General features: G+C 37.6%; 5 protein-coding genes across 5 annotated transcripts; 3 read left to right on the top strand and 2 right to left on the bottom strand.

The window, feature by feature from the left end:
* Positions 1-2,081: 2,081 nt before the first annotated feature.
* On the top strand, positions 2,082-3,005 carry RO3G_13233 (uncharacterized protein; the record flags this gene model as incomplete). Its single annotated transcript, XM_067667817.1, has 1 exon — positions 2,082-3,005. The coding sequence occupies one exon, from the start codon at positions 2,082-2,084 to the stop codon at positions 3,003-3,005; it is 924 nt and encodes a 307-aa protein (XP_067523918.1).
* Positions 3,006-4,100: 1,095 nt separating this feature from the next.
* On the bottom strand, positions 4,101-7,971 carry RO3G_13232 (DNA-directed RNA polymerase II subunit RPB2; the record flags this gene model as incomplete). The annotated part of the gene is made up of 6 exons (XM_067667816.1): positions 4,101-4,353; positions 4,412-7,290; positions 7,342-7,489; positions 7,551-7,663; positions 7,722-7,887; positions 7,949-7,971. 6 exons carry the CDS (start codon positions 7,969-7,971, stop codon positions 4,101-4,103), a joined length of 3,582 nt encoding a protein of 1,193 aa, XP_067523917.1.
* Positions 7,972-9,226: 1,255 nt separating this feature from the next.
* On the top strand, positions 9,227-9,648 carry RO3G_13231 (uncharacterized protein; the record flags this gene model as incomplete). Its single annotated transcript, XM_067667815.1, has 3 exons — positions 9,227-9,345; positions 9,396-9,537; positions 9,589-9,648. 3 exons carry the CDS (start codon positions 9,227-9,229, stop codon positions 9,646-9,648), a joined length of 321 nt encoding a protein of 106 aa, XP_067523916.1.
* Positions 9,649-10,065: 417 nt separating this feature from the next.
* Positions 10,066-11,089, top strand: RO3G_13230 (uncharacterized protein; the record flags this gene model as incomplete). Its single annotated transcript, XM_067667814.1, has 4 exons — positions 10,066-10,243; positions 10,431-10,456; positions 10,594-10,936; positions 10,986-11,089. 4 exons carry the CDS (start codon positions 10,066-10,068, stop codon positions 11,087-11,089), a joined length of 651 nt encoding a protein of 216 aa, XP_067523915.1.
* Positions 11,090-12,783: 1,694 nt separating this feature from the next.
* Positions 12,784-14,170, bottom strand: RO3G_13229 (uncharacterized protein; the record flags this gene model as incomplete). The annotated part of the gene is made up of 2 exons (XM_067667813.1): positions 12,784-13,924; positions 13,977-14,170. 2 exons carry the CDS (start codon positions 14,168-14,170, stop codon positions 12,784-12,786), a joined length of 1,335 nt encoding a protein of 444 aa, XP_067523914.1.
* Positions 14,171-22,839: the final 8,669 nt, after the last annotated feature.

Raw genomic sequence — 22,839 nt, 5'->3', positions numbered from 1 at the left:
CCCCCCCCCCCCTCCATTTCTGGACCAAACTCGTCTGAAAAAAGCAAGAAATCTTTTTAAAGAATTTGATCACTATTCTCAAAAGAAAAGCTTAATTGAGGGTAGGGCCAATGTATGGCTGTTGACTCTAACGGTACCTGAATAAGAACATTTTATAAAAAAACCAGTGCTCTTCTATCATAAAGTCGCGTCCACCAAGAATGACATGAATTTCCTATGTAAATAGTACAGTGTTACTTACGATTCAAACAAAGACAACATGAAAAGGTTTTATTAAAGACAATGACTTGAAAAGACGAGAGCTGAAATAAAAGGACACTATTTCTAACTTGATAGTTTTGTCATGAAATGATTTGTGTGCTTATTAGAGCATGATTCAGGACCCATACGGTACATTCTGAAATCAGAACAAGGCTGTGTATTTGACGTGAATTACCTAACAACAACTCATTATTACGTGCTTTTTTATGCCGATGATACAGGTTAACATACCTAAAGAAATGGAAGGCTCAATAAAACTATACAAAGGCACAAGTATGAGTGTTCTTTCTCATACAGACTCAGTATTGGATCTCAATGACATCGTGTTTATGTTTACTCATTTATATGTAATCATTTTTAAAGACAAAATACCATGTTTAATCACTTCTATTCGTTTTATTCATCAATTGTAATGGAGCTATTATAATGTTAATCATCCTTTTTTCTTTTTCTTTTTCTTTTTCTTTTTCTTTTTTTTTCTTTTTTTTGGCTTCTTTCACCACTGTTGTCATAAAGTTAAGAAGGTGTAATACCCTATTGGTCTTTCACAAGAGGTGCATCCAATTGTGACATTAGTCGAGACAGATACGCACGTTTATGTTGATTGTATTTCTCAGATTTTTAAACTTTCACAAAGGATGAGCATGGTCTAGTTTAGCTCTTTCAATATTCTGGGTAGAAAAAAGAAGTTCATAATATCCCAACAAAACGTTTGAATAATTGTTATTATCTCATTCTGTTAGAATCCATTCCATAAAGCTCATAAGTGTAAAAGAAAGGTCTTTAGTACCAAAAAATAATTATGTAGGAGAGACTGTAAAATAATTGGCTTTTTTTTTAATATACTGCCTGCAGTAAAATCTTTAAATGTATTTTATAACGAATACATTGATCAATGCATGGAATTGTTTTGAATACGCTTGTGTTACACTTGTCGAAAAAAAAAAGATTGTTTTGTTGTGGTTACTATTATTAAGATATTTGCTCTAAACTGTTTGTCGATCTTCATCAAAATATAGTCGAAGGATTCAAAACCAATGCTAAAAATAAAAAAAAGAATCAGATTTTCACTTATAAGAATTGTATTGTACTAATAATTAATAAATCAACAAGTAAATACCAAAGCAAGTTTTTTCTTTCTTTCAATAAGAGATTTAACATGAAAAGAGTTACGTAAGCGTCAAAGAGAGAGAGAAAGAGAGAAAAAAAAGCCTTTGTTTTGTTTGGTGGTAACATATGGTACACATTCGCAGTATGTAGTGCATCATTCATCGAAAAGAAAAAAAAAAAAAGAACGCTAATTAGTTATTATTACAAATTGATTTATATAAGATATAAAACATGTTAAAAGAGAGGATAGGGTTTGGTATATGAAAAGTAGGAGAGCATAGAATAAGGGTTCATGGAAATGAAAAAAAAAAAAAAATCGCAAAATGTATTGTGGTACAAGTGATTTAAGGGTAAACCATTGAGATTGGTTCCATGCTTTCATTAGATTCCTTATATGAAATGGTCTTCAATATGTCTTTAAACTCACAAAATGAAAGCTATCCTAAAGCATGTACCTTCCTAACTTGGACGTGCTTTACTTTTGAAACAAAGAAAGCATGCTCTTCCCTTGTTGTTTTAGAACGTTTTTATGCAATATGTTCATCATTTTGAAATGCTTTACTGCAAGACGAGAAAAAAAAAAGTGTTATTATTATTAATAATAATAATGATGGGCGCTCATGCTTCATATAAAAAAAAGATATAAAAGGGACCTGGATTTTCTCTTTGAAAGAAAAAAAAATATTAAATCAAAATATATTTTACTCAGCATGCGATCTCTTACTCTCTTAGCAACTTTGGCATTGGTTTGTCTCTTTGGAAATACTTCTGCTGCTGTCATTCAGCGAGATATTGCTGTTATTCCTAAAGTGATTGGAAATGATGTCAGTGCCCTTGATAATGCTGTTACCAAGGTCAATTTAAAGGACAACAAAGTACTCAATGACAACAAAGTAGAGCTCCGCAAGAGGGACATTGTCTTTGACCCTTTAGTCAAAGATAATACTGCCAGTGTTCTTGATGGAGCCGATACCAAGGTCAACGTAGATCACAACAAAGTAGCCAATGGAAACACCTTCGATCTCCGCAAGAGGGGTATTATTTTCGATCCTTTGGTTAAAGATAATGCTGTTAGTGTGGCTGATGGTGCCGAGACCAAGGTCAACGTAGATCACAACAAAGTACTCAATGACAACAAAGTAGAGCTCCGCAAGAGAGACATCGTTGCTAAACCCGTGGTCAAAGACAATACTGCCAGTGTTCTTGATGGAGCCGATACCAAGGTCAACGTAGATCACAACAAAGTAGCCAATGGAAATACCTTAGATCTTCGCAAGAGGGGTATTATTTTCGATCCTTTGGTTAAAGATAATGCTGTTAGTGTGGCTGATGGTGCCAAGACCGACATCAACGTAGATCATAACAGAATACTCGATGGCAACAAAGTAGAGCTCCGCAAGAGAGATATTGTCGTTAAACCCGTGGTCAAAGATAATGATGTTAGTGTGGCTGATGGTGCCAAGACCGACGTCAACGTGGATCATAACAGAATACTCGATGGAAACACCTTAAATCTTCGCAAGAGGGATATTATTCTCGACCCTTTGGTTAAGGATAACGCTGTTAGTGTGGCTGATGGTGCCAAGACCACTATTACTATAAAGGATAACAAAATAGCCAGTGATAATCATTAGTTTTCTCCTTTAACCTTCAGGTAATACTATGGAGAGTGATGTTTATAAAACCTGATACTCATATTGTAATCTTAGATTCTTATTCTTAGCAGCTTAATTGGCTTTCAAGTGAATTAATACCTTGAAGTGTAACACTTAATATCATGTCTTTATAAAAAAATAAAAATAAACAGTCTCTTTAATGTATCAAACAGTTTTATTTCTTTCTATTCAAGTCATTTTGACCTTTTGTCACAATTAGAAAGTATATTTATTTAAAAACGATTGTCTGTACCTATTGACTTAAGGTGTTATTCTCAAGTGATACATATTAGAGAACAAATTAAAAAACATATTAGTGCATCAACAACCAAATGATTATGTGTATTATAAAAGATACAAGGAGTAGATGGGGATTTTACTTGCTTCGATCCTAAATATCAAAAGAATGGTATTATTATGCTTGATTCAGATGTTTCTTGATACAAAAAAGTAACAAAGTACACAAGACATACTTTTGCGTTACATTTGTATATAGTTTACAAGTCCATTATTAAAGGATAAACGACAAGTGGTTGAGACATTGACTGATAACTTATGAATAGACCTGCTTTTGTTTACTCTTATGCTTAGCCCTATATGCTTCCATTGTATGCCTTTTAAAAAGACTTGATTATAACACTGGAATGAATATGCCATGAGATGTTAAAGGCTAACCAAAGACGCTTGCCATTCCGGCTGTCATAAAACAAAATAAAAGTGAAAAAATAAACGGATATGTGAAGATTGTGTTGGTGGTAACAATATAAATTTGTTGTTCAATTTCATCAGCACTTACAAGTTGCTGAAGGAATGTATTCTTACACGCAATACTAAATCAGCATGGTACTTGTATGTTCAGAAATACTCGTGCTTTCAAAGCAGTATCAAGCAAGAAGACAGTAAGCAAGTTGAGAAAATTTTCAGTCAAAATCATGTTATTTTATAATAGATCCATCATTAACGTTATACTTTATATACAAACGGTAAACATGCATATTTTTTTTTCTTTTATTAAAAAGGTGAATATATAAAAAACCATGAAGAGGAGGGAGATGATAAAATCTTGTTTATAAATTAGTCGGCATCGACAAACATACGAGGGGCAATGTTCATTGCCATTAATTCTTGGAACAAAAGTTTACAAGCATAAGGAATATGAATCTGTGAAATTCTAGTCTTGTTTTTACATGAACGACATTCAAAGTTATTCTTTTTCAAGTTGGCAATGGCCATCAAACCACAAATATCACAGACATGAACACGGTATGCATCGGATGCGTCAAACAAACGTTCTTTTAAGAATTGTGCAACACCGTGAGAGATCATACTATGTACATTAAATTAGTTACAAGCATCTTTTTTTTTTCCTTTTGCTTTTTAATTACCAATCTCTTTCCATTTCACCAAAACGTAAACCACCATCTCTCGAACGACCTTCAACAGGCTGTCTTGTCAAAATCTGAACAGGTCCTCTAGCTCTACTGTGAATTTTATCATCTACCATGTGCTTCAAACGCTGATAATAAGTAGGACCCAAAAAGACTTGAGCATTCAATTTGCGACCTGTGAAACCATTGTACATCACCTCAAACCCACGTTGCTGATAACCTTGAGCTTGCAATGCTTGTGAAATGGCTTCGACCGTAACATCCGTAAATGGTGTCGCGTCACCTTCGTTACCAGTCAACGTAGACACTTTACCAAGCAAACATTCAATCATGTGACCAATAGTCATACGGGAAGGAATAGCGTGAGGATTGATAATCAAATCAGGAGTAATGCCTTCTGCAGAGAATGGGAAATCTTCTTGACGATAAGTGACACCGATCGTACCCTTCTGACCGTGACGAGAGGCAAATTTGTCACCCATTTGAGGCACACGCGTAGAACGAACACGGACCTTGACAAACTTGAGACCATCCTGATTGGTTGTGAGCATCACCTGGTCAACAATACCCGTCTCTGTGGATCTTAGTGGAGTAGAAGCATCCCGTTTGTTGTGCGTTGTCGTCCTTTGGCCGAGTTCTTCAGATTCGGCAGGGATTGGGGCTGTTTTACCAATGATAATATCGTCTCCTGATACACGCGTACCGGGTGCAATCAAACCATCTTCCTCCAACTTTTCATAGGTGCCGTGTTTCAATCGAAGGGTTGATTCACGTGTGGGTTTTTCAAATTCTTCCATAAACATCATACCCGCCTTCTTTTCAGCATCCATGTAGGTACGGAAAAAGAGGGATCGAAAGAGACCACGGTCGATACTGCTTTGATTCATGATGACGGAATCTTCTTGATTGTAACCCGAGTAACATAAAATGGCGACAATAGCGTTTTGGCCAGCTGGTAGCTCTCTGAATCGCAAAAACTCCATAGAACGAGTGGTAGTGAGAGGCTTTTGTGGATAATACAAGATGTTGGCAAGCGTATCCATACGCATCTGGAAGTTGGTCAGATAAACACCCATAGCCTGCTTACCCATAGCAGATTGATAGGTATTACGAGGTGATTGGTTGTGATCGGGGAAAGGAATGATACTGGCACAAATACCAAGAATCATGCTAGGATGGATTTCACAATGGGTCCATGTGTGGGCATAGGTACCCGTCTGTGACTTGACACGACTAGCCAAACTACGAGTCTGTTGAAGAGGTGCACCGTACTGACTAGCCATACGAGACTCTGACAAATCCTCGGGTGTCATACAGATCATCGCCGTCTCTTCTTCATCTGCATCGACATATTCCACGATACCTTCTGCAATCAAGTCTTGCCATCCAAAATCATCATCAGGATCTTGAAGACGGCCAACGTCATCACGCGTCAATCGCAATTGCTGGTTTTCTACCAAGAAGAGAGGTCTGCAGCAACGACCTGCATCGGTATACATCCTCAGCTCCTTCTCACGGATATCACGCACGATGCTGACTTCGGGTGAGATATCGACCGATCGTCTCATCTGTTTGAGTGAAGTGATAAGCTCTCCAGGATCTCGATGGATACCGATCCAGACACCATTCACAAACACCTTGGTAGAGTCCGCGATGCTTGTCGCGCTCAGTTCTTCCAAGTTTTCCATGGCCCATTCTTCTAAGAACATGATCAACGGATTCGCAGACGAACCCACAGAGATGTAAGACATGAGGGCCAAGTTCTTGACCAGACCACATGCTTGACCTTCAGGTGTTTCGGCAGGACAGACAAGACCCCAGTGCGTGTTGTGCAGTTGACGAGGCTTGGCAATCTTACCATCACGACCAATCGGTGTATTACAACGGCGCAAGTGGGATAAGGTCGAGGCAAAGGTATATCTGTTCAACACTTGAGACACACCGGCACGAGCCTGCATGGCCTTCTTTTGATCACCCCAGTTACCTGTGGCCAGAGAGTATTTGAGGCCATTGGTGATCGTGTTGGACTTGACAGCCAAGGAGAGATTGAACTCTCTACTGGACTCGATACATTTTTGCAAATACTTGGCTACGTCTCTCGTCAACTTTCGAAACAGCAGTCGAAAGAGGCCTGCCATCAAGGGACCAGCAAGATCCATACGCTTCTTGCCATAGTGATCACGATCGTCCAGTTCACGACGTTCGAGAGCAGCGAGCAATAAACGATGAATCATGTAACCGAAAAAATAGGATTTGCGGGTCTCGGTCTTGTAGGCGGTACCGACGTGAGGCAGCAATTCCTTTTGAAGAATTTCGGAAGCATACTTGATACGTCTCTCCCGTGTGGCGCCTACGGTCGTACCTCTTTTACCAATGAAATCCAGAGCGACATCTTGATCTTGAATCACAAATGCTTCCTCAATGGACGGCTTGAGTAACTCTAGCATTTCATAATCGTTACGATCGTAGCAAATGTGTTCCAACACGTCACGGTCCGACACTTGTCCAAGCGCTCTAAAGACAATGACGACGGGTATCTCGGATCGAATGTAAGGCAAGGCAGCACGGATGAATTGTCCCGCAGTACCTCGTTCAGCTGAAGGTCTCATCATCTTGATGAACAACGGCGATGCATTTTTGGAACCCTTTTCGGGTTGGGATCGAATCTCGGCAGAGAATGAAAAGGTGGCAGGCGGTGCTTTTGAAAAGACATAGACTGTGTTGGTTGCCATGCGCTCTTGAGCGATCAGGACCTTTTCTGAACCGTTAATGACAAAGTAACCACCCATGTCAAAGGAACATTCGTTCAAATCGTGCATTTCTTTTTCGGGCATGTCGTGTAAAATACAATAACTGGATCTAAGCATCACAGGCACCTAGTCAGCAAAGTTAATAACATGTCGTTCTATGAAAAGAATGTCATCTACCTTTCCCACAAACACTTTTGTTTTTGGTGGTGCTTCAGATCCTTCGTCTACAAAGAGATCATTTGGATTTGTTCTAGGGTCATTTGGGTCTTGAGGCCTTGCTATCTGTGTCCGTTTACTCATATCGATATATAATGGAGCTGCATATCTAAAGAAAAAAAAATTAAATTAAAACAAGTCCACGCCCTTTTTTTTCTCTACTGCTTTACGTCAAATTACGAATACGGGCTTCTTGAGGAAACATAGGTTGTGAACTACCATCCGCTTCTGTCATTGTAGGTTTCGATAAATAAATTTGACCAAAATCAATAATGTATCGTTTCTATGTATCCACTATGTTAATAAAAAAAATAAAACAGAATCCTCATAAATACACATACAGTAACATCGCCATCGCCACCAACGTGTTGAAGTACAAGATTTGAGTTTTCGTCTACCAATTCTTGCATTGTATTCTGGACAAATTCATCAAAAGAATCCAACTGCTGTCGAACAAGACCTTTTTCCTCGAAAAAAGAACCAATGACCGTCCAACAATCCTCTTGGCTAATGAAAGCGATCGCTTGTTTATATGTGCTCGATGTTTTGTGCTTATAGGTCAACTTACGTGATAGGTTCCTCCTCATACATTTGTTCATCAGGTAGAAAATATTCTAAATCAGTTCATGAGTCATTTTTACATGTTGAACTTTTTTTTATCCCTAACCATTTTCTGCCATCATGTAGCTGTCATCCATTATTTCTGTCATTATAAGTTTATTGCTGTATTAGACTGAGGTAGGTTGAGAGAATTGAATTAAAAATAAAAACTTTTTTCTATTATAAAAAAAACCTTTAATGACGTTCGTGCACATGTAATAATTAAAAACAATTTACTGCGTATAAAAAATATTTTTAAAAATGCGTGTTGAATCTAAATACACAAATACACGCAAACAAAAAAATGAGGAAAAGAATACAATGATTCTTTTTTTAATGAAGAAAAAAAAAAAAAGTTTTACCATTCTGCGCTGTAGACACATAAAATGCTGAAACAGTTGCGGATATTTAAAAAAAAATGTTTTTATCGCCTTTCTGTTGTTTGAGTGTATGCTTTTTGAAATGAATGCGTTTTATGATACGTGTTGTCACTGCGACAATGTCAATGACAAGTCAGAACACATCCTTGAAGTACATGTAAAAGACATTTTATCGAAAATAATTCAACCTGTATTCAAAAGATACATAACGCAACATCCAGCACTGACCAGACGACCCGTGACGAAATATAAAGCAGAATCAGAACTTCATGAAGAACAAGATTGGAAAAAAGATCAATATGTTTATATCCTTCGATGGATAATAGAAGAAGCAGAGGTAATAAGAAAAGAAAAGAAAAAGAAGAAAATTAATTTTTATAGCCCACAACACTTGAAGACGATTTATATTTACTTTTCCCACCTGTATTGATTATATTGGATGATTTTGATATCCAATACAAGACAATAGGCGTAGGCATGGTTCATACGATGATTACCAGAATGAGCCCATCTTGTATTATCAAAAGCCATTTGGACAATGTGTTTCTAGAGGTAGAAAACATGGACCTGTTTGCAGAGGAAAGACTAACCAGCATACAAAGTCACTGTTTAGTTGTCTATCTTATCTAACACAAGAAAGAGACGTTCCTCTCTTGGAAGCTACCTATCCCTGTCTACTGGATCTTATCGCTTGCACCAAACAGCAAGGTCCTTCTCAGTGCGCCTTGTATGAAAGAGTACTCATCGATGGTATTGCCACAGGCTTACTGCATGCAGGTGAAAAGATTCAATTTCTGCCTATTTTGTTAGAACCGATTCCTACTTTATTTGATGGATTAGGAGTAGTAGGCGTACAGTATCTAAAGATGATCATTTCCCCGCTGTGTGAATCGGTATCAAGACCGGCTAGTAATCCAAAGATGAAAAAGATCAGTATCCTAGCTGCCAATGGATTGAGGGCCGTGATAAAAGTGTGCTGGCCAAGGTAAGCGAAGGATGAGGGTAGGATAGATGTATGCTGATAGAGTTTATAAGGATTTATGCATATGAAGGCGTCATTTTTCGCAGTTTAGCCAAGGCTTGGTCCTTTTATTATGAGAAGCAAGATACAGATATGCTGACGTTATTGAAACAAGTCTATCAAGTGTTTGAGGCTGCATGTCAAGGAAAAGAAAAAGTAAAAAGGACAGGATGTGAATAAATGACGTGTGCTTATTGGTATTTATAGGCTGATAAAGAAGCACTGTTGAAATATAAGCCCAGTGTGTTTGGTCCACTATTTATGTAATACATTTTCCCCTCCTTATTTTTAGACATGACAATAGAATAAAATAAGTGTAAATAACTGTAGCATATTGTATTCAAACTACCTTTTACGATTCACTGATACCCAACTTTAAAAAAAAAAGGGGAAGAAAAAGGAGAGAGAGAGAAACCATGTGGAAAAAAAGGAGGTCTCTGATCATTTGAAGCCCCATTACCTCTCTCCTTGTATTCAATAAAAACAACCACATCCTTCTTTTGACTATTCTTACCTTTCTCTCTCTCTCTCTCTTTCTCTCTCTCTCTCTCTCTCTCTCTCTCTCTCTCTCTGCTATCTATCTTTTCTATGGAAAATACAGCAGCCATTTTAGAAGTAGATGAATCAAGCAAACCTACAACGAGTGATTCATCGAGCTTTGAACTAGAGTGCAAGCGATCAAAAATGAATGCTAAAGGAAAAGCGTTTGCTGATTACGAACTGGATCATCGCATCATCAGCAGCAGTAGGTTCACAAAAGATGATTACTCGAAAAGCGACGCGAATTTGATTTCTTTGGACCGTGTTGATATCAAGGCAATCAAGGCAAACACACTCAGTCCTCGAGAACAAGAAAAATCAGGTAATACGCAAAAAAGTGAAGATGGCAGTATGATTAATGTTTGATGTAAAATAGATGAACTTGTATTAGAAGCAATGCATTGCTTATTCAACAATCAATTTATGAAAGCAAAAAGGATATTTGAGCAGCATGCCAATAGGTAACATCGGCTTATAAAACCATTGCTTTCATTAACATGTTTTACAAGTGATCCACTTTATGCACAAGGATTGGGTTCAATGATGTTTTTAAAAGGTATAAAGAAAAATAAAAATAAAAATGGGTGTGCTCATATTACTTTTCTATAGCCATCATGGTAATCAAAATAACAATCAAAAAAAGAACAACTTGTTTAAATAGAATGAATGTAGGCACAAGATTCCCAAGTGACAGAGGACGCCATAAAGACACTTGTCAAGACGTATCAGATCGCCACGGCTCAAATCGATCGAGCCACAAAGCATCACTTTGGCCATACAGTCATTGAGTATTTATCCACCTGTCGTCAATACATCCGACTCTCCCAGCCTCTGCCTATGCACATCAAGCCCACCAAGCCAAAGCAACTGGATAGCCATGAGGTGGAACTTGTGCCCAATGGTGTTTTGAGAGCGCATGTGGTAAAAGCAGAGGCCTGTCTTCAGATAGCCATACTTTATCTACTGCAAGAAAATGTGACTGGCTACATCAAATGTGGATTGAACTTGAGAAGAGGTATAGACCGAAGCAGACCACGTTTTACAGAGGACTGATGTTTGTTTAGCCTATGTGAGCTACAGCATTGTTTGGCAAGAATACAAACGAGCGGGCCAATTACACAACGAATACATGGATGAAGAGACCATCTCTGGTATTCAATTCGGGTAAAAAAAAAAAAAAGAGAGAGAGAGAGATAAAAGACATATTCATGAAAACTAAAGGGGATCCAAAGGATTGGCACGGTTCACTTGATCTTATCCTCGCTTCCGCCAAAGATACTGCACGTCATCTCTGCCTTTGGATGGACCGCCGACCGACACCTCGGCTTTGCCTTACTCAAGCTCTGCCTCGAAGGCCAACGCGCACGGTCCCCGATGGCTTCCGTCATGCTGCTGACATATTACACCACCTTGACCTCGCTCTGCCCCCAGATCCTCGCCAGCGACTATACCCAGCCAGCGATCGAGACCCTGCTGGACGCCCAACGGCTCTATCCGCACTCGATCCTGTTTCTCTTCCTCGCCGGCCGAACCTCACGACTGGCTCGGAACCTGATCCTGTCGACGCAATCCTTTCTGTACGCGAGCGAGATGAGCAAGCGCGAGTGGCTCGAGGTCGAGTGCCTGCATGCGACCCACGCCGAGATGGCTCTGAACCACATGATGGACCACCGCTGGCAGGAAGCCCTTGGGCTCCTCGAACGTCTCGACCACCACCGGTATGCCTCCCAGGCCGTCCACCGGTACCTGGCCGCGGCCTGTCTGGACATGATGGGCCAACGCACGGAGGCCATCTTGCGACTGGCCGAGGTCCCTGCTCTGATCCGGCACGAAACAGCGGCCGAGCGCTATGTGCGCGCCCAAGTCCAGCGGCTGCAATCGAGCGGCTATCAGGACATGGACATGACGTTGTGTGCACTCGAATACCTTTATTTCCTCAACGCGTCCGAAGCCACCCCGCTGGCCTCCCTCGAACACAGTCTGGAACGGGTCGATTCGGCCCTGGACAGACTGGTGGAGATCGAACGGGTCGAGTATGGTCTCCGTGCCTGCGAATTGGTGCCCGAGACAGCGCCGGTGGACTATGAACCTCAGCGAGGCATCCTGCTGCTGCTCAAAGTGTCCATCTTGAATGCCTTGGGTCGCTTTCAAGAGTCGGTGATTCACTTGAATTGGATGATGGATCATCGGCAGCAGATGGGGCACATCAAGTGGATCGCGCCTCATACGTTTTGGTACATGTTTTTTTCAAAAAAAAAAAAAAAAAAAAAAAAAAAAAAAAAAAAAAAAAAAGTGTGTCTCATCTTTCTTTCACAGGGAAATCGGCATCACCAGTTGGCATCTAGAACAAAGAGCGCAAGCGTTGACCTTTTGGGAGACGGCTTTAAAGTATAAAGATTATGATTTTGAGCATCGGTTGACGATGGCAAGTAGGACATTGTTCCATCCTCGTTCACTGAACTGACCTCTTTTAAAAATAGAAAATCGGTTTGGCTGTGAGACATGCTGAAGAGCTGGGTATTCGTCCCGCCCCGATCAGAAAACAATATAAACTGAACTCGTCCATTATTTGCACAAGTGATCTGTTGTACGATAGCACTACTACCAGGAGTAGTAACAGTAGTCAAAGCGAAAGTACAATTGATGACGAAGAGTATCACCAGCCTGTGATGCCAAACACAGTGTTGAATGAAAAAATAATCAAGGATACTGTAGATCAGTTTGGCCTTGTTGTATTGAAATAAACATGTTTGAAAGACCTTCTTGGGGGTTTTATTTGATTTTTTTTATATAATTTATTTATACTACATTTAATAAAAAAATAATATTTACTATTTACAATGGAGGACAAAGACTTGTCAGTTAAGCACTGCAGTTATCCAAGCTCAAGACGACACCGGTGGAGACAACAGGGTGGATCCAAGAGTTGATGTTGACATACATGGTATAGGCCATGATACCAACACCCCAGAGGACAAGCAAGATATCGACGATCTTCAAGTATCGATTCTGAGTGACCTTGTAGTGGAACAGACCGGGGAAGATGAAGCAGAGAGGCATACAAGCAACTGAACCCACGAGGGCAACAAACTTGTTCAGGTTAGAAGCGCCAACACCAAAACTGACAGCGGCACAGACGAGGGGTACCAAGGAACGGATAAGGTTCTTGAGCCACTTGACCTTGAGACTGGTCTGACCGGAGCGTTTGCCAAACACGGCGCGTTCGATGATGGTCAAGGGAGGATAGAGCATGAAGGGAGAGGTCAAGATCATGGCACAGGCGTAAAGGATCTGAACGGTGGTCGAGAGAGGGACACGAGGAATGTTGGCGACGACACTGGCTTGAACGATATCACCATAGGCAACATAACCAATGGCACCAATCAAGGTAAAGACGACAGTACAGATGATGATACCCACCGTCAAGACCCGAGGAAACTTTTCGGGTTCGCGCATGCCTTCGACCACGGGTACGACCATACCGATGCCTTCGAATGAAAAGACGGCGGTACCGATCATGAGTGCAAAATCTTGATTGTTGACCATGATCAGGTTATGACCGACACCGTGCTGAGCAATTTGGCTGGAGGTGAAATAGAGAATACAGATCAGACCAAAGGCGATAAAGATATCAGCCACGATAGCCACATAGGAAAGACGGGCAATCTTACGTACCCAACAGATGGGAATGATGACAGCAAGTACAATCCAGATATAATATTTGGCATCAAAGGGAGCATTACAATTGTTGACTGTGTTGACGACAATGCCGATATTTTCAGAAATGAAAATCAAATAAGAAGCAACAAAGCCCATTTGAGAGATACACAAAAAGAAGTTGATGAGCGTCTTCACATAGCGACCATACAGACTCTGGGCCACATCACCATATGAACCACCAATCTTTTGTTGAGCGATCACCAAGAGTTGGAAGGCGACAAGACAAAGAGAGGCCAAGATGATCATCAAGACGATGGATAAAACTAAACCACCACTGGCAAATCTAGAATGGAATTGAGGTCAGTATTGGTTAGAAGTCAATTGAAATCACTTACGATCCAGGCAAGAAGATGACACCGGTACCGATAAAGGCTTTCAACAACATGAACAATGCTTTTCCGGCTGAGGCAGTGCCTTGAGGTACGTGTTCAATTTGTTCTTCACAAAGAGATGCATCATAATGATCTTCTACGTGCTTTTCATTTAATGAAGTGGGATGTGATCCTGGCTTTGTTTCAGTGTGATTCATTTCTGATGTATTGTTCTGCCCCTTGATGAGTAGCAGATGAATTGAATAAAAAGAGAGAAGGGACTAGGAAAAAAAAAAAAGAAGTAAAAAAAGAAAAACTTTTTTATTTGCACCCCGTTCTTTCTTGAAAATGGGAACCCTTTAAATATCTTTTTTACTTGGTAAAGTGGCGATTGAATTATTCATCACAGCCAATTCATTTCATTGGTTCCATTCGCTCCTTTTTCCCACGGCATAATATCTCTGATCGGATGTTGATTCGAACCTTATCTTACTTTTGAATCACTCACATTTCATTGTCAGAAACTTTAATGAGATCAAGTACAAAATAGGGTCATAGGATTGAAGAACACTAGTTGAAGTGAATTCAACTTGAATTGATTGAAAATAACCTTGGACATCAGCTATTGTCTTTTTCTTTTATTTCTTTTTTTCCAAGTATTTCCTTGTAAAGTAAAAATGACAAGTAGGTCCCTGACCGTACATTGTCTGAAAAAGGAAATTTGAATTGGAGCTATTTACCAATAAAATGACAAGAGTGTGGATAGAACTTTTCTTTTTTTTTTTTTTCTTTTTTCTCATGGAAATGAAATGGGTTGAATCAACGTATTGCTCTGTACTTTCTCTTTTTTTCATTTAATAAGAAAAAAGCTAGGATGATGAACACATCAGACGTTACACAAGTCCTCTCAATAAATAAAAAGTCTGATAAGCTGTTTCAAATTAACGTCAAATTACCCAATCTTACTTTCTTATCATTTATCAGATAGAGGATGAACAGATAATATTAGTTCTCCGTTCATTACAAGTCAAAAGTTGAAGCATTTGCTTTCCTCTTCAAAACATGAAACACTCCTCTTTTTTTTTTTTTTCTTTTTTTTACCGTCCTTTTCCTTTTTGAAACAAAGGGAAAAAACACATTTTCCCGTCACTTTAACTCTTCATTTTTATTCAATATCCGATTAAAGAACGATCCGTTACAACACCATCAATAAGCGTCATTGAGTTGCACACATTAATTCACACTCACACCTATCTTTTTTTTAAAAAAGACATGGAATCTATTGTAACCCAAAAAAAAAATTGGTTTTTTAACCCCACATATCAGTTAGACCATATTTAGAATCCAATTACTTTGAAAACATGCACGAGGACAAGGTTACTCAACAGACCTTCTTCTTTTATCCTATCACACGCTCATCCCATTCAAAACCATACAATCACTCACTCATTCAACCATGGGTGGATGTACAAAAAAGAAACAGTCCCCCCCAAAGGACAAAAGTGACATGAGAAGTGAGCTTGTTATTTTCGGTTGATAACAGTCAACCTCTTCTCGTTTGATATCCTTCAAACAGAAATTGAAGCATCACTGCGGTTTGAATACATTGAAATAAGCTTAGCAGATTCTCAGAATTCCATCAAATCAATTCCCTTTTTTTTTCAATACCGCTCAAAAGAGGTTGAATGGTGATGATGATTCAACAAGACGATTCTATACAAAGGGAGCCTCTGCTTTTCTTTAGGATACAAAGTGAAGATTGATTTCCAAAAAAGAAAATGAATCCTTTGGTTCCTCATTGAGTTTTCAACCTTTGTTTTATATAAATAAAATGACAGCATCACAAAAGAATCCTTGCCCTCTCCTTTCTCTTTCTCTAGGGTTCAATCATCTTGTTTTCATGGTCCTGGACACAGTCGGGCTGTGAAAGAGATCTTGTTCAAGAGATCTCATTCTCTTTACTATAGAATCTCCTCCATCTTTGAAATGGTCTGATGTTTGCAATCGTCATGTTCACTCGACATCCCGTTTTGATTTGTATACAACATATCGTATGATAAACAAGATAATAAACTATAAAGTGTCGTAGCAATCTGTGTATCCCCTTGTGAGACCTTGATTCCCCCCCCCATCACCCATTCTGGGCATGAATGTTCTCGACACCAAGTCGCCGTTTCTATTTTAGCTTCATTTGCGGACATTCATCTTCTCCAATGCACCCTTTATCAATCGTCCACCCGGTTGGGGTTTTTTTTTTAACCCATCTTTAGCAATTTGAATCCCCTTTTTATTTTTTCATGGACAAGGGGGGGGGAGCAGAATGGTTGACAAGAGAGGGATCTGATACTATGGGATAAGAGGAACAAGTGGAATCTTACAGTCTATAAACCTTGACTAATTTCAGTAAACATCATGCTCTGAATTAGACCCCCCCAATGACGAAATGCTAGGGCAAGGAATGAGAGAAAGTGGTTGATAAAGCATCAAGAGGCAATCCAGAAAAGCAATACAATAGAATGTTGATACTCAAAAATACTTCTTTACATAACGTTTGATTTTATGGATGCTAGACTAGCAAGTATGGCTGGGCATAAGGATGAAGGAATGCATCTGATTAGTGTCAATGATGAAAACAAGCAACACCAATCTTAAAAAGCTAATTACTGGATGAACATAAAGAGTTCCTTATCAGCTTCTTTGTTGACCGTTCTCAGGCAAGAACATTTGATGTAGTAAATATCTTGGCGAAACATGTTGAAAATTCTACGTTAAAGGATACGGACGTTGATTTTTTTTTTTTTTTTTTTTTTCTACGGCAAGAGCATAATTTCATGAAAAGTTACCTTTCATTCACTGATAAGGAATGCCGAGAGACCAGTTTGAGAGAAGCCTCTAGTCTGGGTAAAAAGATGGGGAGGGGAGTAATAGAGTTTTTTGAACAATTGTGTTTTTTGTGAATGACTCTGACATTAATATCACCATGAAGCGTTCTGTATGCAGCAAACCGATTCTATCACGCAGGCAACGAACGTAGTATCTCATTCTGTACCTGGTGTTGTCTTATTTTGGTACTTTGCATGCTGAACTGAGAATGCCTCACTTAAAAGCTAAAGTCTTGATAGAAAGGCAGAGGGAATGTAAAGCAATCGGCCCCCCTAAGAAAACTGCAACTGGCTATCATTTAAAATTTGTTTCAAACACATTGGACATAGTAAGGCCATTAAAACTGAAAAGGTCTTATCTTGTGATGGATAATGCACCCATTTACACCTCAAATAAGATTGATAAAATGATGACAAGACGAGGATAGAAATCTGTCCATCTTCCTCTTTGTTCTTCTGGGCTTAATCTAATGAAACAGCTCTGGTATATGATCAAGAGCAAAGCCTGACGCTATCAGTTTGGAGACTAGAACTTTTAATGCTTCTGGTGAAGTCTTTCTTTGTTATTTCAAAACTTTTACTTTGCATTCGGTAGATCATCATGAGAACGATCTCTATAAAGTTCATGTTTTACAACATTCATTTACAACACACACACTTTTACTAAAGATATTCAAGTCTTTTTTTTTTGAAGAACTGCAGATTGGCATCATGCGCACTCTACATCTAACTGAAGGTTGACCTAGCTTTAATACTATTTTCACAAACTCACTTTTGAATAAAGCTTTTTAAAGTAAAATTTGCAAAGATTGACGCTTTGGTATCGGCTGTGATTTATAGGCTACTTGACTTGTGAGAGTAGGAAATGAGGCGACTCTGCTCTATTCTTTACTAAAAGTGCAACAAAGGGGCCTTGAGAGATCATTCGAATAGGGCTTGAGAATACAAATCATGCAAACTGTGTCAAGTACAATCGCACACATAAACACCAGCACGAGTCCATGTTAAATAGGGCAGAAACAAAGTGTTGATAGAATTAAAAGCTCACTTGCCCTTTTGTTTAAAACACACATTAATTTACATCCTGTACAGCAATAGGATTGATTCAATAAAAAGCGTTAAGCAAAGCTCACACTATTCTTTGCTTTTGTTATTCTTGTTGCTTCCCTTGGAATTCAGTAGCATCCTTAGGCTAATTGGAATCACAGTACACAAAAGTTGTCTTGAAGGATTAAACAAGCCGCTGTTTTTCTTAGATTGCTCTTGTTTGTACATGTCCATCGACAGGCTCCTGCCATACCATGTACGTAATGAAGTGATCACTAAATCCCAGTGTTCACTTACTTTAACCATGTGAATTGTCTTGCAGAGTTCTTTTAGGAAATGAACCATCTATTCTGTAGATACCATCGATCTTGTTTTTTTTTTTTTTTCATACACGACGGATGGACTCTTTTGGGTAGACTATGTACAATGCCTTGGCTGCATAATCTGACAGGAAACAAGGGTGAGACATCCCAATTTAAAAGGGTGTGCTGCCGTTTACCAAAACAGTACATTCCAACCACTTGCTGCTGACGCACTCTTGTTTCGTCGTATTAACCCATTCTATCAACCTCAGCATGGTATCCTTGATCCATTTAACTGCCATGAGACGTTCATCGTACATGTTGAGGTGTGATCCATCCTAGCCTCTCCGCAGGCTTTCTTTCTGCATTCTTCTTTTGCGCATCTTTTTTTGGCCACTCGTTTATTTTTTAGTTTGTAAATACGTCACTGTTTTCAATACAACAACACGTCTTTGTTCAGAAACGAAAGGTCGTTGATGATCACTACAGTATCGCCCCCTTTTTGTCCCACGCTCTGAAAAATTTTACTTTCCAGCATAACGATCGCTGTTTTCAACGATAGCTCGGGATTGGCTGTTTTTCACCTTGGTTGGGCGTATTTACCATTTTCTTTGGTGTCTGCTCCTATCCTTAAATGGTCGATCCGCTAAACTTCAAACAAAAAAACCCCAGCTCATGACCCATACATGGCCACAAATCATGTTTCAAGCTTTCGGCTATTTTTTTTGGGGGGAATTTTTTAAGGTTTCATTCACTTCATGTTGAGACTTTACCTGCCTTAAATCTTTTATTTTAGTATCGTTTAAACAGAATAGAAATGAATGGACAACACTGCAAGTGTTGAAAGAAACGTAAGGATGGTTTACAGATATACATGAATTTCCAAATACTTGTTTTTTTCTTTTTCTTTTTTTTTTTGATAAAGGAACTCTTTTGATATATGGCATCCAACGATTATCTTTTATTTCTTTTTATCTTTGAAGTTACTAAACATCAACTGTGAACCTGTTGACGTGGTACGGATAGTGCTGGTGTTGAAACGGATGTGAAGCTTTCTTTATTTGATGACGATAGTGTAGCTACACCTGTATTTTCTTTTAACAAGCACCGTGGGCTAGAAAACCGCTTTCAGTGTTCTCTCCAAATATGATTTTTTCTGTCATCATTCTTGATAGACCCCATCAAATGCTATCATCCACACATCCTATGAAAGCTTTCATCAACGTGTGTAATGCAATACAAGAATAGTACCACTCTTCAACATGTGTTCATTAAAGGTTATCAAATTACTGCGGACGGTATATTAAAACGATTTTTCAATCCCATAAAAAGCATCCAAGTGAAAATTACACAGCCTTCGTTTTTTTAGATGTGCAATATAGATCGATTAAAAAAAAAATCTGTAATGAATATCAAAAAACATGTAACCAGACTTGCTCATTTTCATTACCCAATTTCCATAAACGATGATAAAGAATCAAAGTTAGGTAAGAAACGGTTGACTAGAATAGCTGTCGTCAAGCGATTGATGGTTGGTTAGAGTTCATTCTGCAAGAAAAGTTAAGGACGGAAAGTTTACATGTTAGTAATGTTGTATAATGGTAAAAATAATAAAGAAAGAGGTGGAAACAAAGATCGAGAAACAGCGTATGTACTTTTTTTGCCTGGTCTTTATTTCAGTTTAAGTTGAAGTAAAAATTATTCTGATGGAAGGCAGATGTTTATATCTTATTGAGTGAGTGGCTTGATATCTTCTATTGTAAGCGTTCTTCTAATCTGCAGGTACTTTAGCAAGTGTCATCTCTAATTATGAGTGTGAAAACTTTTCATTTATTCTTTTGTATGTCTGTCGTAAATTATCCTTTTTATTCTGAGAATTCCTCACTGATTTGAATAACGTTATATTACGTGCTATTTTAGTTATGTGAAGGATTAGCAATATTCCTGGCATTAGATTGGATTTTGTTATTTTAGTGGATACTTCTTCTTATCAAAGCACTCTCATGAATACAATACATATTCTAAGAGAACATGTTTAATTGAAAATTGATTGTATGATCTTACTTAAATAAACTTATATTTTATTTTCATTAAGGTCTTGTATTAAGACTTATATTTATTACTGTCAACTACAATCAGTTACTGTTCTACGGTAAGTAAAAGAGCCGTTTCAGTCATCCCTTTTTTTTTTAGATAACTCTTGTTTGAGATAGAGCTTATAAAATACGGTGATATTTGAGTTGTTTTGTTATGAAAATGTCAAACGACAACACGTAAAAAGGGACACTTGCAAATTTTTTAAAAAGAAAAAAAGCCAATAAATGCATGAATTATATATTGAAACGGATTTTTTAACCAACTGAATATTTGAACTTTACCTAGCAAATTATTTTATTCTTTTCTTCTATACCAACTTTTTGAACGAGAGGGTTCAAATCTTGTTTGAATTAGGGTTACTCATTGTTTCTGTAAAGAAAAATATCAAGTTACTTTATATACCGCTTGGTATTTGTAGCAGCAGATGTAGTAAATAATAATAACAATAAAAAAAAGCAAGCATTAGAAAACATCTCGTGTTGTCATAGGCTTGCATATTTTTAAAATAAAATTGTAGAAATGAATTTAATACTTTGTGTTTGTGTATTCATACCATTATTTGTTTGTCATTTTCAGCAAAAAATTTGTTATAAGTTGTAAAGTAAATGATTCAAGGCTTGCCTTATTTTTTCATCTTTTTCAAAAAAAAATTTTTTAACCATATGCATTATTTGATATTAGTATGAAAGTTTTTTTTTTAAAAAAAAACACACACACACACACACATACAGAGAGAGAGAGAGAGAGCCTTAAAAGCTCTTTATTCTTCAGTATTGCTTACCTATGTTGTATAATAGTAATAGTAATTGAGAAAGAGGTTAAAACAAAAAATAAAGGTAAAAAACAGCTTGAGTACTTTTTGAGCGATCTGTATTTCAGTTAAAAAGTTATTCTAATTGAAGTCAGTGTCGTAGAACAGTAACTGATTGTAGTTGACAGTAATAAATATAAGTCTTAATACAAGACCTTAATGAAAATAAAATATAAGTTTATTTAAGTAAGATCATACAATCAATTTTCAATTAAACATGTTCTCTTAGAATATGTATTGTATTCATGAGAGTGCTTTGATAAGAAGAAGTATCCACTAAAATAACAAAATCCAATCTAATGCCAGGAATATTGCTAATCCTTCACATAACTAAAATAGCACGTAATATAACGTTATTCAAATCAGTGAGGAATTCTCAGAATAAAAAGGATAATTTACGACAGACATACAAAAGAATAAATGAAAAGTTTTCACACTCATAATTAGAGATGACACTTGCTAAAGTACCTGCAGATTAGAAGAACGCTTACAATAGAAGATATCAAGCCACTCACTCAATAAGATATAAACATCTGCCTTCCATCAGAATAATTTTTACTTCAACTTAAACTGAAATAAAGACCAGGCAAAAAAAGTACATACGCTGTTTCTCGATCTTTGTTTCCACCTCTTTCTTTATTATTTTTATTATTATATAACAAGCAGGAAACGAGGCATGGTAGGGACAGCAGATGTCACATTTCGTTGGATTAATAAACCTGTGGCAATGATGCCAGTATCATCAAATGGGACGCTGAGATAGTTGAACGTCGATTGAATGGGAATGAGTGTCATATTCTGGTAAAGTAATTAAAGAATAACGATAAAACCAAAAAAATACTTTTTGAGACTGAACTTCATTTAAGGCAATCTTAATTGTTAAAAAGAAATCATTACAAAGTCTACTACTTATATTCTTCTATCGGTTGGCGGGTAAATGAGTAGTTATGAGCGTAGATCCAATAATTGACATGCCTGATTGAATAATGATCACTGAATCGATTATGAAATTTTTTAATTTGTTGTTTTTATAGATCTTATTGTTCTTTAACTGATCTGGGAGAATTGTCCCGTCTTCATTGAGAGGAAAGATATATTTATATGAAATTCCTCCAGTCCGATCAAAGTTGACTAGGTACCTGATCCATTATTATTCATTTACAGAAATGATGAATAATAAGGATCATGACTTATTTACTGCTCATGTTTACTTTATAGAGTGAATCTAATAGCGGTAGCTTTATATAAAAAGAAGAAGAGTATATTTTATTTAATAAAGATTTAAGTTATTATCTTTTATCAATTTTAATATACTTCTTTTAGTTATGATTTGTCGTATTTACCTCATTAAATACTTATTATTCATATGAGATTATTCAAATCTTATATGAGAAACAGCAAGTATCGAATACATAATATTACTTACTACATATTCTTCAAGGCTTATTTACAATATTAACCATATACAGTATTTATATTGTTCAAGCTCCTGTCATGACATTGTCGGCCCTTAGGGCACATTCCTTTAACTATAAACAAAACCCTCAATTTAATAAGAATCATTGATGTATCCATCATTCATATCTCGATATGAAGATAGTATTAATAAGCTACATGTAAAATATATCCAATAGATAGGCTACAGGTTAATTCGGATAATCTTCATTAAGGATAAGATGCTGCGTAATTGCACGGTTAAACTATATTAAATCCAGGAACTAAATCACAGCCAGCTGCAGTTAATCATA

The sequence above is a fragment of the Rhizopus delemar genome, genomic scaffold (genome assembly GCF_000149305.1).
Source record: "Rhizopus delemar RA 99-880 supercont3.11 genomic scaffold, whole genome shotgun sequence".
Taxonomy (NCBI): Eukaryota; Fungi; Mucoromycota; class Mucoromycetes; order Mucorales; family Rhizopodaceae; genus Rhizopus; species Rhizopus delemar.
The sequence above is the reverse complement of the archived record's forward strand: the minus strand, read 5'-3'. Positions and strand labels throughout refer to the sequence as shown.